The following is a 12,244-nucleotide window of genomic DNA, read 5'->3' as shown; positions in this document are numbered from 1 at the left end:
CTTTATAACGTTTACATTATTATGCATTGTCTAAGGATTAAAGGATTGTAAATGGAGATGGAGTTTCACATCCTATCACCAAAAAAAACCTCCCAGATCTTGTAGAATAAGACAACTGACAACTTATATAAAAAATAGAAAAAGCTTATGAGCTATCTATTGCAAGGCGAGTTGATCGATACTAGACAGGAGTTACCGAGATGGCTTCCAGGGTCTCTACAATTGGGGGCAGTCTTGGCGGATTCTTCTGCATGCAGTAGGAACTTCAACTAGTAAAAGTCCAGCGAAGCTCATTTATGTTCAAGCAATTGCTCCTCAGAAAACTTTTTCAGGACTTGTCTTTATAGGAATCAGCTTATTAAAAGGGTTGCAATAAAAAAAAGTCAAAGAAAAGTTATATAACTCACATAAATGTATCTAAATGTAGCTATAAATTCTTCGAAGTGAAAAAAAAAATCCCACAAATTTCAGCGGCTTCTGAATGAACAGCGGTCGTTCAATATTCTTACTTGACAGTCCGGCCGCACTTACAATCCTAACAGAACGATTGATAATAGATCGGTGAGAGCGCACAGGCTGTCATTGTTCTCGGCAGCACATTTCGCTTTCATACAGGACCTTGTGCTGTTAAGAATGAATAAAAATCTTTTCACCCTAAGAACAAGCGTTTTCTTCGTTCATTGGGTGATCACCAGCCTGTTTACACTGCAGTATCATCTTGAATAGAGCATTCCTAGGAACTTGCTCATGATTTTTAGCCAGTGGAGATCTTATTTTTGTGCAAGAGGGGTTGTATTTTTTTAGGCACTATCCTGCCATCTTGTATGGGTTACATTTATATAGAGTTTTATAATGTGTTAAGTCCAGAAAAAAAAAGAAGTTTTTATTGTTTTTATTTGTGCCCCTTACTGAACACCAAAAATAATACATTCACTGAAGTATCCAGGTTATTACAATTGCAAGGATAGCAAACATGTCTATGATATTTACTGGTTTACTGCATTTATTATTGCTTATTTTCCACCATTATTTGTTACTTTTACTTTGCAGCATTGTTTGGATTTAATTTATATACCTATCTGCTGGAATAAAGAAATATATATGTGAATATACAAGTGCATTAGTGCTGAAATAAAAAACTTGAGGATTTTAGGTAGAGAATATTCTATCATTCAACACAGTACAGACTTTGGCTCGCTGTCAGTCTTTGCCTTCCATGCAACAGATCCTGAGTCTCAATCCCAGCAGTTACAAGCTGGAAGATAAAGATGAGAATTATTGATTTGAATGGGGCCATCAGTATTATATTATTGACATAACGAGAGCAGTAGATGCCGGAGACCGCTCTTCCCAATGTCTTGCCTTGAAGGAGAGGACTGTTCTGTTAAGGAAATTCTACATGTACAGAGCAGCTGTGCAGAAAAATGGTCAGCTGGTGAATGTGCGACACTTCTCCGCTCCAAAGCTCAGCAGAGCAGGAGTGAAAGTTTTTGACATCACAGGATGAGGGACATTGACACATGGGGGTGGACACGTATGTCTTCGTAGGATCTGGGACGCTACAACGGCCCAAACATCTGAAGAACAAGCAGGTGTGGGCCCAGGTCCAAATTTTGCACCAGACTTTAGTTAAGCCACTGAGTATAAAGCTGTTGAGATGCCTCAATGACCATCAACGTGGGTATCTCTCCATCAAGGAAGCATCCGTGCCACCACTAAGTAACCCTACAGGGGTTAACTGTTTTGTATTCGTATATTGTTTGCCCCGTGTGTATACAGTAATTTCAGAAAACAGGTGCCGCAGGAATGTAATCTTCTTGTGGAATCAAGACATGGTGTGGTTTCTCTGAGATTGAAGCTTTCCCACGGTGAAGTCTCATTTGAGTCATGATAGAAATTGAGCTACGCCCAGTCCACCTGTTGATCTATAGAGGAGGGGAGATAATCTTCCCCCCCTGGGATTCGGTCAAACCTCTTAGGCACACTTCCATTATCTGCATTGTTCTCTTCATTGGTTTACACACGTGAGAAACTATAAGATGCAAAACGACTTGTCTACCAGCACGAGCTAGAGTATAAATACCTTGCACTGGTTGTCACACCAGTAACACTTCACTGTACACAATAATGGCATCGGCGGTCAACATTTTGCAAGAAGCCAAAAAAGAAAAGATGAACGAACTGAAAAAAAATAAGGTAAAGCCAAATACTATGTTATATTCTATTTCATTTATTATTATAGCGCTTCTATTATGTTATTAGAATCTAGTATACTTTATTGTATTTTTTTTATTATATTCTGATTTATTCTATTTTAACACAGATCGATAGACTGCTAAATCATGTTATATATTATTTATTTATTATATTTATTTTTATTTATTTTTTATTTCATAAAATGTTAAAAATAGTGTAAATAAGATTAACGAATAACGAAATGTGTTATTATGTGTGCTACAGATATATGATCAAAAAAAAAGGAAGACCAGAAAAAAATACTACAAAAATTAATTGAATTTTGTTTTTAAAAAATGCCTTTATTACCATATACTGTAGGTTATACAAACATAAAATGTTACATTAATTTTGCATATTTTGTACATTATATATTTTTTTTTAGATCAGGAAGCCGGTTATTGAAAAGATGAGGAGAGATCGTATAAATCACAGCATTGAGCAGCTCAGAATTTTACTGGAGAAAGACATCCAGAACCATCACCAGCACTCAAAATTAGAAAAGGCTGACATTTTAGAAATGGCCGTAAAATATTTGCAGCGTCAGAGGCAGCGTTGCATAAATGGTAAGACAATCCGCAAGGTCCAAGAGTAAGAAAAATAAAATGTATTTGTATTTTATAATTATGAATATGAGGGATGTAGCCTTAGAGGATGCCGGTGTACTCTTGGTCCCCACTATCTTACATAGCTAAAATACAGATTTATTCCGAAAGCATTACTAGGTGAAACAGACCTCTTCCTCAGGGGAGCCTCAATAGTTGTGGTTCCCTTGAGGAAGAGGTCCATTTGACATAGAAATGTGTTGGGAATAAACTACAATCTATTTATGTTCATCTGTTAAAGTTATAATAGCTTCCCTGAGGAAGAGGTCGGTTCAGCCTTCAAACGCGTTGGAAAAAACTACAATCTATTTCTTCCTTTGCGACATATTGACATTGCTTAATCCAACCGCCCCAGCTGGGGTATTGCTATCTAAGGCTATTCAATTGCTGTGGTTTCACAGCATCACAAGGTGAGCAAAAAAATGCAATAAAACAGCATGCTATTTTGTTAGAGCCCTATATGCGCTTTTTGTCAATTCCTAGTCTATTATATCTGATTTTCAACCATTTTTTGGCCCTTAGTTTTTACCATAAGTGCGGCATTAGTTTTTTGCATATGTCAAAAAAAAATCCACATTTCTAAATTTATCCTTCCCATTAGAGCAAATTTACACAGTCATAGTAAAACTCGGGACAGTTATGTGAGCAAATTGCGTACGTGACTATCACTGAATACAGCTCTGTGTGCTTATCCACTTAACGGACAGGTACAGGAGCTGACGGCTATTTAAATGACGCAGTCTGATCAGTAAAATGGACATCATTTCATACAAAACCCCAAAAATGGGTGGGACAAAATTGTTGGCACCTTTCCAAAAGTGTGGATAAACAACTCTGTTTCAAGCATGTGATGGTCATTCAAACTCACCTGTGGCAAGTAACAGGTGTGGGCAATATGAAAATAACACCTGAAACCAGATATAAAAGGTAGAGGTTGACTCAATCTTTGCATTGTGTGTCTACGTGTGCCACACTAACCATATCAAAGGAGGAGAATAAGGAGCATATCATGGACAATATATAATTAAATCTTTATTAATACATAAAAATGATTAAAACACGATCAGAAATAAGTCACAGCGTATAAGTTCCAATGAAGGGCCTAAAGAGGACAGTCCCTCCAAAACACCCCTAAACATATGACAGGGAAAGTCCCGCATATAATGGATAAAGCACACAATATGCTTACCAGGAGCACTATACAAGACAGGTAAGTATCAGGTAGAGCAGTAAAGTCAATCTAGCTATTCAAAAGCAACACCCATGTGGGCTGCAGATGCATATGGTCAAATAATAGCGCAAAACCAGTGTACACTCACCAGACAGTGCAGAGGGGTGCAGAGAGACACAGCCGGAAAGATAGACCCCCGACGCACGTTTCGCGGCACTACAACGCCGCTTTCTCAAGGGAGTGTTCCACACTAAGCATGGAGAACAGGATGAGAAGAGAACTGTCTGAGGACTTGCGAACCAAAATTGTTGAAAAATATCAACAATCTTTAGGTTACAAGTCCATCTACAGAGATCTTGATTTTCCTTTGTCCACCGTGTGCAACATAAGCAAGAAGTTTACAAGCAATGACACTGTGGCTAATCGCCCTGGACATGGACGGTAAAGAAAAATTGATGAAAGGTCACGAGCAACGTACGATAGTCTGGATGCAGGATAAGCAGCCCCAATAAAGTTGCAAAGAAATTCAAGCTGTTCTGCAGGCTTAGGGTGCCTCAGTGTCAGTGCGAAATGTCCGTCGACATTTGAGTGAAAGCAAATTATATTGGAGGAGACCCAGGAGGACCGCATTGCTGACACAGAGACATACAAAAGCTAGAATTCAGTTTGCCAAAATGTATGTGAGTAAGCCAAAATCCTTCTGGGATCGAGTCTTGTGAATAGATGAGACCAAAATAGAACTTTTTGGTAAAGAACATCATTCTACTGTTTACCGAAAACAGAATGAGGTCTACAAAGAAAAGGACTCAGTACCTATGATGGAGGTTCAAAGATGTTTTGGAATTGTTGTATTGCCCATGGAACTCGGTGCCTTGAGTGTGTGAAAGGCATCATGAAATCTGAAGATTACCAAAGGATTTGGCAATTTAGTGCCCAGTGTCAGAAAGTTGGGTTTGCATCTTTGGCCTTCCAGTCCTGCCCAATTTTGAGGTTTTGTGTGAAATTATGTCCAATTTGCTTTTTTCTGTTTTTTTTTTGTTCTTGTTCCAATACACAGAAAGGAAATAAACATGCGTATAACAAATGATGTGTAATTGCAACAATTTTCTGGGAGAAATACTTTGTTTTTTGGAACAATTTAAAGGATGCCAACACTTTCGGTCATGACTGTAAGTTGGGGGGAGGGGGCATAAAACAACAATATATTTGTATCACATAAGGTATTGAAAAGTAAATTTTATGTTGATTGCATACCGGAAGTTATCTAAACATATCTGTATTAAAAAAAGAGAGAGAGAAAATATGATATGTGTAATAATTTCTAATTCTTAATTGTTTCCTTGAATGGCAATAATAATTAGAAGAAACATTTTTTTTTCCATTACAATACATGGAATTTTTATTTCTTAAAAGTTGTATATTATACGGAGAGAACCTATTGACCTGATATTTCTTTTTCATTATCACTTTTATATTCAGAGTCTCAGAATGCTCAGGACTTGTATTACCATGGATATTACATGTGCCTCAAAGAGACAGTGGGATTTCTGCATAACCAGGAGAACTCACAAGGGAAAATATTAAGGCATATCTGTATGCAACAAAGTCAAGCAATTGTTGAACACACCTTCCCGTATGCAGCTGCCCCAGTAGAGAGATACCCCTATAATGCCTCGGAAGGTAATGGAAAGATATGGAGACCTTGGTAAGACAATACCTGTAATCAGTGGTGGACACAGACAGAAGAGGCCCCTGTGCAAGAACAATATCTGGGCCATATGAAGTCCCAGATATTGCGCTCAATATAATTCAAAATTCCACCTGCTCTGGAGATGGTAGTGGCCTCCTTAGCTCCTGGGCCCCTGTGCGGCTGGACCGGTTGCACCTATGGTATGTCCGCCCCTGCCTCTAATATCTGAACTGTAAATAGTAAGATGGTAAATGTAAATAGTAGGGTGGTAATTGTATAGGAAATCAATAAGTATTGGTGATATTGAAATCTCAGTGGTGCCCCTACTGGCAATATGGTATAACTACAGGCAATGTAAGGACTCCACCGCCAGACTTCTTGAATCATTTACTCACTTTGGTCCAATACCTGTAAACGACTAGGGGTACATTCACACTTGGGTAAATTTTGTGGCACTTTGTTTCTGAATCGGAATCAGTTTACTGATGGGTTTGAAAAACTTTCCACTAAAGGAAACAAATCATTAAATCAGTAGTGGTCAGTTTTCCCTAATTCGTCTTTATGCTTGCTGTTGCCCTGCTTCAGCCCTACTACGCACTTCCGTTTTTACGTAGCAAGCCATTTTATTGAGGCATTCTCCCCAGCGAGCATTAGAGAGCTTTCTGATTGATGCAGGCGACAGATATCAGTGCACAGAGTACCTGTGGGTCCGTGATACTGAGCTGTAGGGGGATCATAGAATCATAGAATGGTAGGGTTGGAAGGGACCTCCTGGGTCATCGTGTCCAACCCCCTGCTCAATGCAGGAGTCACTAATCCATCGCAGACAGATGCCTGTCCAGCCTCTGTTTGAAGACTTCTATTGAAGGAGAACTCACCACCTCTCATGGCCGCCTGTTCCACTGATTGATCGCCCTAACTGTCAAAAAGTTGTTTCTAATATCTAATCTGTATCTTCTCCCTTTCAGTTCCATTCCATTGCTTTTTTGTGTTTCCATGGACATGGCGTTTGTTTTATCTGATTGAATAAGACCTAAGGGTACCGTCACACTATAACATTTCGATCGCTACGACGGTACGATTCGTGACGTTCCAGCGATATCGTTACGATATCGCTGTGTCTGACACGCAGCAGCGATCAGGGATCCTGCTGAGAATCGTACGTCGTAGCAGATCGTTTAGAACTTTCTTTCATCGCTGGATCTCCCGCTGTCATCGCTAGATCGGTGTGTGTGACACCGATCTAGCGATGCGATCCAGCGATGCGTTAGCTTGTAACCAGGGTAAACATCGGGTAACTAAGCGCAGGACCGCGCTTAGTTACCCGATGTTTACCCTGGTTACAAGCGTTAAACTAAAAAAAAACAAACAGCACATACTTACATTCTGGTGTCCGTCAGGTCCCTTGCCGTCTCTGCTTCCCGCACTGTGACTGCCGGCCGTAAAGTGAAAGCAGAGCACAGCGGCTGTGCTTTCACTTTCACTTTACGGCCGGCAGTCACAGTGCGGGAAGCAGAGACTGCAAGGGACGTGACGGACACCAGATGTAAGTATGTGCTGTTTGTTTTTTTTTAGTTTTACACTTGTAACCAGGGTAAACATCGGGTAACTAAGCGCGGTCCTGCGCTTAGTTACCCGATGTTTACCCTGGTTACCCAGGGACCTCGGCATCGTTGGTCGCTGGAGAGCTGTCTGTGTGACAGCTCCCCAGCGACCACACTACGATTTACCTACGATCACGGCCAGGTCATATCGCTGGCCGTGATCGTAGGTAAATCGTATAGTGTGACGGTACCCTTATGCACATGGACATATTAATTTGTAGCAGACAATGGAGACCCAAACTGTACCTCTATTTTCAGATGAATGTTTTGTGCGATCTTCCAAAAATTGTGGCTTGCTCCACTAGATGCCGTATGTACGTATTTTACCATATGTATATTTGAGAGAATATCTCCAAATCGTGACGACCATGACTAGAGAGCAGAGGCATCAGCGACGATTACTCAGATGTTACTTGTCTTTTATAAAGACGATACATAAACTTCCTTTCTCTTTCACAGGCAATATTTGCGCTGGAAAGATTCTTTAGGTCTCATGTATAAAAACCTGTGCCTACAATAACCGGAGCTGTGACCGACCAGATTTCAGCTTCTCTTTTTTTTCCCAGCAGGACTGATAATATGGGCACTGGTGATCCAGCTGGGTGCTCTAGTTTTTACACAAGAGACCACTTATGTGCTATTTTGGGACATAGTTGGTTCCAAACTCTGATTTTTTTTTTCTGTGTTTTGTTATAATCATTGTTTTAAACGTTTAATGTAAGAGGGAAAAAAATAAATAACAACTATTTTCAGAAGGACTCAATTGTCTCATTCTTGTATATGTATCAACAATTGAAAATCTAATGGGGACGGGGGGCATTTGGGATTCTACTGTCCTCTTACTAAGCATTTATTTGTTTGGCATTTGGGGGGGTCCTAACACAGCCATATGATAGAAATACACTGGCCAACAATCAATACTTTTAGAAAAGAATGACTTAAAGGGAATCTGTCACCTGTTTTTTGCTATGTCATCTAAGAGCACCATAATGTAGGGGAAGAGACCCTGATTCCAGCAATGTGTCACTTACTAGACTGCTTCTTGTAGTTTTAATAAAATCAGTGTTTTATCAGCAGGAGATTATGACTAGCGGAATAGTTGTCTCTAGCAATGTAGTTCTCCGGCTCTGTATAGCCCCGTCCCCACCTCTGATTGGTACCTTTCTGCCTATGAAAGTTGCCAATCAGTGGTGGGGGCGGGCTTATACATGGCTCAGTAGAGAACTGGTAGATCTTCAGCAGATAAAAACATTATTTTATCAAAACTGCGGCAAGCGGCTCAGTAAGTGATAAATCACTGGAATCAGGGTCTCTGCCCCTACATTATGCTGCTCTCAGATGGGGTAGAAAAAACTTGATGACAGATTCTCTTTAATATTCCCAATTGAAAATGCCATGTTAACTTGATGACAACCTGTAGTTAATATTCTGATCACAAGATACAGGCTACCATAAATAGCAGCCTGCATTCTGAAAGTGGATTTGGAGATACAACAGAAGGAAGTTAATTCCTCACAACTTTACATCTTGGCCATTTCAAAATAGAACAATTATACTAATACTAAAATTTTAGGCTATTTACACCATTCTGAGACCTATTAGGCCGGGGTCACACCTAGCGTAGAAAAATCAGTTTTTTACAGCCGAGATACGCCGAAAAGTTCCTGAAAAGTGATCCATATTCAATGCGAGGATGCGATTTTTTTTTTTTTTCAAAAAATTATCCGTGTGTCATCCGTACGGCGAGATTTTCTCGCTGGCTTGCAAAATGGACATAGAATGGATCCATGGGCTCAAATATTCGTGAAAACATATATACACACACACACATATATATATATATATATATATAAATATATGTCAGTGAAACACACATATGTATGTATATTTATACAGCGCTAGATAGCAGAATAGCCGGTAATTCAATTACCTACTTTTGCTATCTCCTTAACAAACCCGACAGGATATGAGACATGGTTTACATACAGTAAACCATTTCATATCCCTTTTTTTTTTTACATATTGCTCACTAATAATGTTAGTAGTTGTCTGTGTGTAAAATACTTTATTCATAATGTGTGTTTTTTTTAACCATTTATTACTATTGGATTAATAATGGATCAGTGTCTTATTGACATCACTCCATTATTAACCAGGCTTAATGTCACCTTACATTAGCAATGTGACATTAACCCCTTATTACCCCATATCCCACCGCTACAGGGAGTGGGAAGAGAGAGGCTAAGTGCCAGATTAGGCGCATCTTCCAGATGTGCCTTTTCTGGAGTGGCTGGGGGCAGGTGTTTCTAGCCGGGGGGGGGGGGGGGGGGGAGGGTGGGCAATAACCATGGTCCCTCTCTAGGCTATTAATATCTGCCCTCAGTCACTGGCTTTCCCACTCTGGTGGAGAAAATTGCGCCGGAGCCCAAGCCAGTTTTTTCCGTGATTTAACCCTTTATTGTAACACCTAGAGCTCCCAAATTTTACACACAGACACTACTAACATTATTAGTGAGGAATATGTAAAAAAATAAGGTATATGAAATGGTTTACTGTGTGTAAACCATGTCTCATATCCTGTCGGGTTTGATAAGGAGATAGCAAAAGCCAGCAATTGAATTACCGGCTTTTATGCTATCTAGCTCTGTATTAAATATAAACATATATCTATCTACCTATTCTATGTGTAGACATTTATTTGATCTATAATATTCTAACATGTCAGTGTGATTTTACTGTACACCGCGCTGAATTACCAGCTTTTCTATAGAACACCGCTGCGTATTTCTCACAAGTCACACTGCTGGTCCGTGTGTAATCCGTATTTTTCTCGCCCCCATAGACTTTCATTGGTGGATTTTTGGCTCAATATGCTGACAATTGCAGCATGCTGCATTTTTCTCAGCCCGTAAAATACGGCCGAGAAATATACGGCTGATGGAAGCTGCCCCATAGAGAAACATTGGTCTGTGCGCAATGCGTTGATTTTGCGCCTCTCCCTCGTCCTTATTCCTCTCTAGTGTGACCCCGACCTTAGTGTTATCCCTGCTGCATGATCAGTTTTATTCACTGCATGCAGAAATGACTACCCCCTCCCAGTCACCCACATGGAGGATATGATTGATCTTTACAGATTGCAGCACGTCCCTCAGGAAATCAGAAATCAAAGTAATGACTACACATTATTAATGCAGTTGTATGCAGGCGGAGTTCCCAAGAGGCCATGTGCAGGGCAGTGATATCGGTGAGGACACATAGGCACTTATATGAATAACCATAAATGTTCAAGCATCAATTTCTCTAGTCACCTTCCACGACGGCATATGGAGGTTGTCTCTTTGCCCTAATGGGGAACAGGAAACACAGAGAGGTTTAAAAGGACCTCCCACCTCCCACCTGCCAGTGTCTTTCCTGTTCCCCATGGGACAGGGAGAGGTCTCCAGGTGCTGTTGTGGCCGGCGACTGCGGTACCTTTGTGCAGGCTCTGCCTGTTGTAGCCGGGCAGCTGATGGTCGCGCTCCGCCTCCTCCCCTGCTGCTCCCGTCGTCCTGCTATGCAGGTGCCTCAGGGACCCCCTCCCGGCCTTCCCGCGCCCCCACGAGGGCAAAGCAGGCCTGGGATCCCTCGCCGGGCTCCTCCATGAGCTGCTCAGCGTTCTCCCCCTCCATTGCCGGCTCGGCGTTCCGGATGTGACGTCGGCGGTCTCGCGCGTCACTTCCGGTCCCTCGTTCTCCTGGAAGCCGCTTCTTCCGGGTTCGCCGGCCGGCGTGTCGGACTGATGGCGTCCCCTCACATGGATCCCGGAGGGGGAGGGGGAACTGCTGATTGCTGGAGGCAGGTGCGGACAGCGTTCTTAAACCCTGCTGAACCACCACTGAGGTAAGACTAATTTTCCCAGTATGGATGGTTCCTTGTGCCCTGCATCTGCGGAGCCCAGCGCTACCCCTGCTACAGTAAGTGTTTTGCAGGGATAGGATCCGGGAGGTAGTACCTATAGGGGGTTTTAATGTCCTCACTCCCCTCTCCCTTGTCATTTCAGGGAGAGAAGTCTGCCCCTAAAGCCGCTATTAAAAAGAAGTGCCCAGTCTGTTCTACTAAATTACCTCTTAACTGGGACAAAAGACTCTGCCAGCCATGTACTGACAAGATTGTAAAAGCTGAGCAACCATCTCTGCTGGATGAATTTCGCTCCTTAGTAAAACAGGAGGTGCAATCTTCGTTAGCAGCTTTTACTACTCCTCCACCTCCACCTCCGCATTCCCCAGCTAAAAAGAGAAAAATTCAGGCGGTCGAATCAGACTCTGATTCAGACCTCTCCCATACTTCATCTGTGGGCTGGGAAGATCCTGTATCACCTAAAGCTGAGGTCAGGAAATACCTCTTTTCCTCAGATTACATTGAGGATTTAGTATCTGCTGTCTGTAATACTATGGGCCTAGAAGAGGAATATGAGCCACAGTCCGTACAGGATCAGATGTTTGGCAGACTCAGATCGGAGAAGAGAGTGGGGTTCCCGGTGCACGCTAACATTGTTAGTATGGTTAATCAGGAATGGGAACAACCTGAGAAACGCCTCACTACCCCTGCAGAAATGAAGCATAGATTTCCTCTAGAGGGTGAAGTAATCAAATTGGACATTCCAAAGGTGGATGTGCAGGTGGCTAGAGTCGCCAAAAGAACAGCACTCCCTTTTGAGGATTCCTCACAATTAAAGGATCCTATGGACAGAAAGATTGAAAGCCTCCTAAAAAAGTCTTGGGAAACTTCAACGTCTATCCTTACGGCCAATGTCGCTTCCACTTGTGTTGCCAGGGCCCTCTCCTGCTGGTTGGAGAAATTAGAGTCTCATATATCTCAGGGTACCCCGAGAGGTGAATTATTAGATTCACTTCCCATCCTGCATAGAGCCTCTGGGTTTCTGGCTGACGCTTCTCTGGAA

General features: G+C 41.7%; 1 protein-coding gene across 1 annotated transcript; it reads left to right on the top strand.

Annotated features, from left to right (window-relative positions):
* The first annotated feature begins 1,994 nt into the window (after positions 1 to 1,994).
* On the top strand, positions 1,995 to 7,009 carry LOC138650960 (transcription factor HES-5-like). The gene is made up of 3 exons (XM_069740850.1): positions 1,995 to 2,196; positions 2,621 to 2,801; positions 5,491 to 7,009. The coding sequence occupies exons 1-3, from the start codon at positions 2,128 to 2,130 to the stop codon at positions 5,718 to 5,720; spliced, it is 480 nt and encodes a 159-aa protein (XP_069596951.1). The 5' UTR covers positions 1,995 to 2,127; the 3' UTR covers positions 5,721 to 7,009.
* Positions 7,010 to 12,244: the final 5,235 nt, after the last annotated feature.

Source organism: Ranitomeya imitator, chromosome 10 (genome assembly GCF_032444005.1).
Source record: "Ranitomeya imitator isolate aRanImi1 chromosome 10, aRanImi1.pri, whole genome shotgun sequence".
Lineage (NCBI taxonomy): Eukaryota > Metazoa > Chordata > Amphibia > Anura > Dendrobatidae > Ranitomeya > Ranitomeya imitator.
This window is presented reverse-complemented; position numbering and strand designations above follow the sequence as displayed.

Excerpts from the sequence above, each read along its gene's own strand:
- LOC138650960 (XM_069740850.1), top strand. The coding sequence starts at position 2,128 with ATGGCATCGGCGGTCAACATTTTGCAAGAAGCCAAAAAAGAAAAGATG. Across the intron at positions 2,197-2,620 it reads ACGAACTGAAAAAAAATAAG|ATCAGGAAGCCGGTTATTGA; the intron begins GTAAAGCCAAAT and ends ATTTTTTTTTAG. Across the intron at positions 2,802-5,490 it reads GAGGCAGCGTTGCATAAATG|AGTCTCAGAATGCTCAGGAC; the intron begins GTAAGACAATCC and ends TTTTATATTCAG.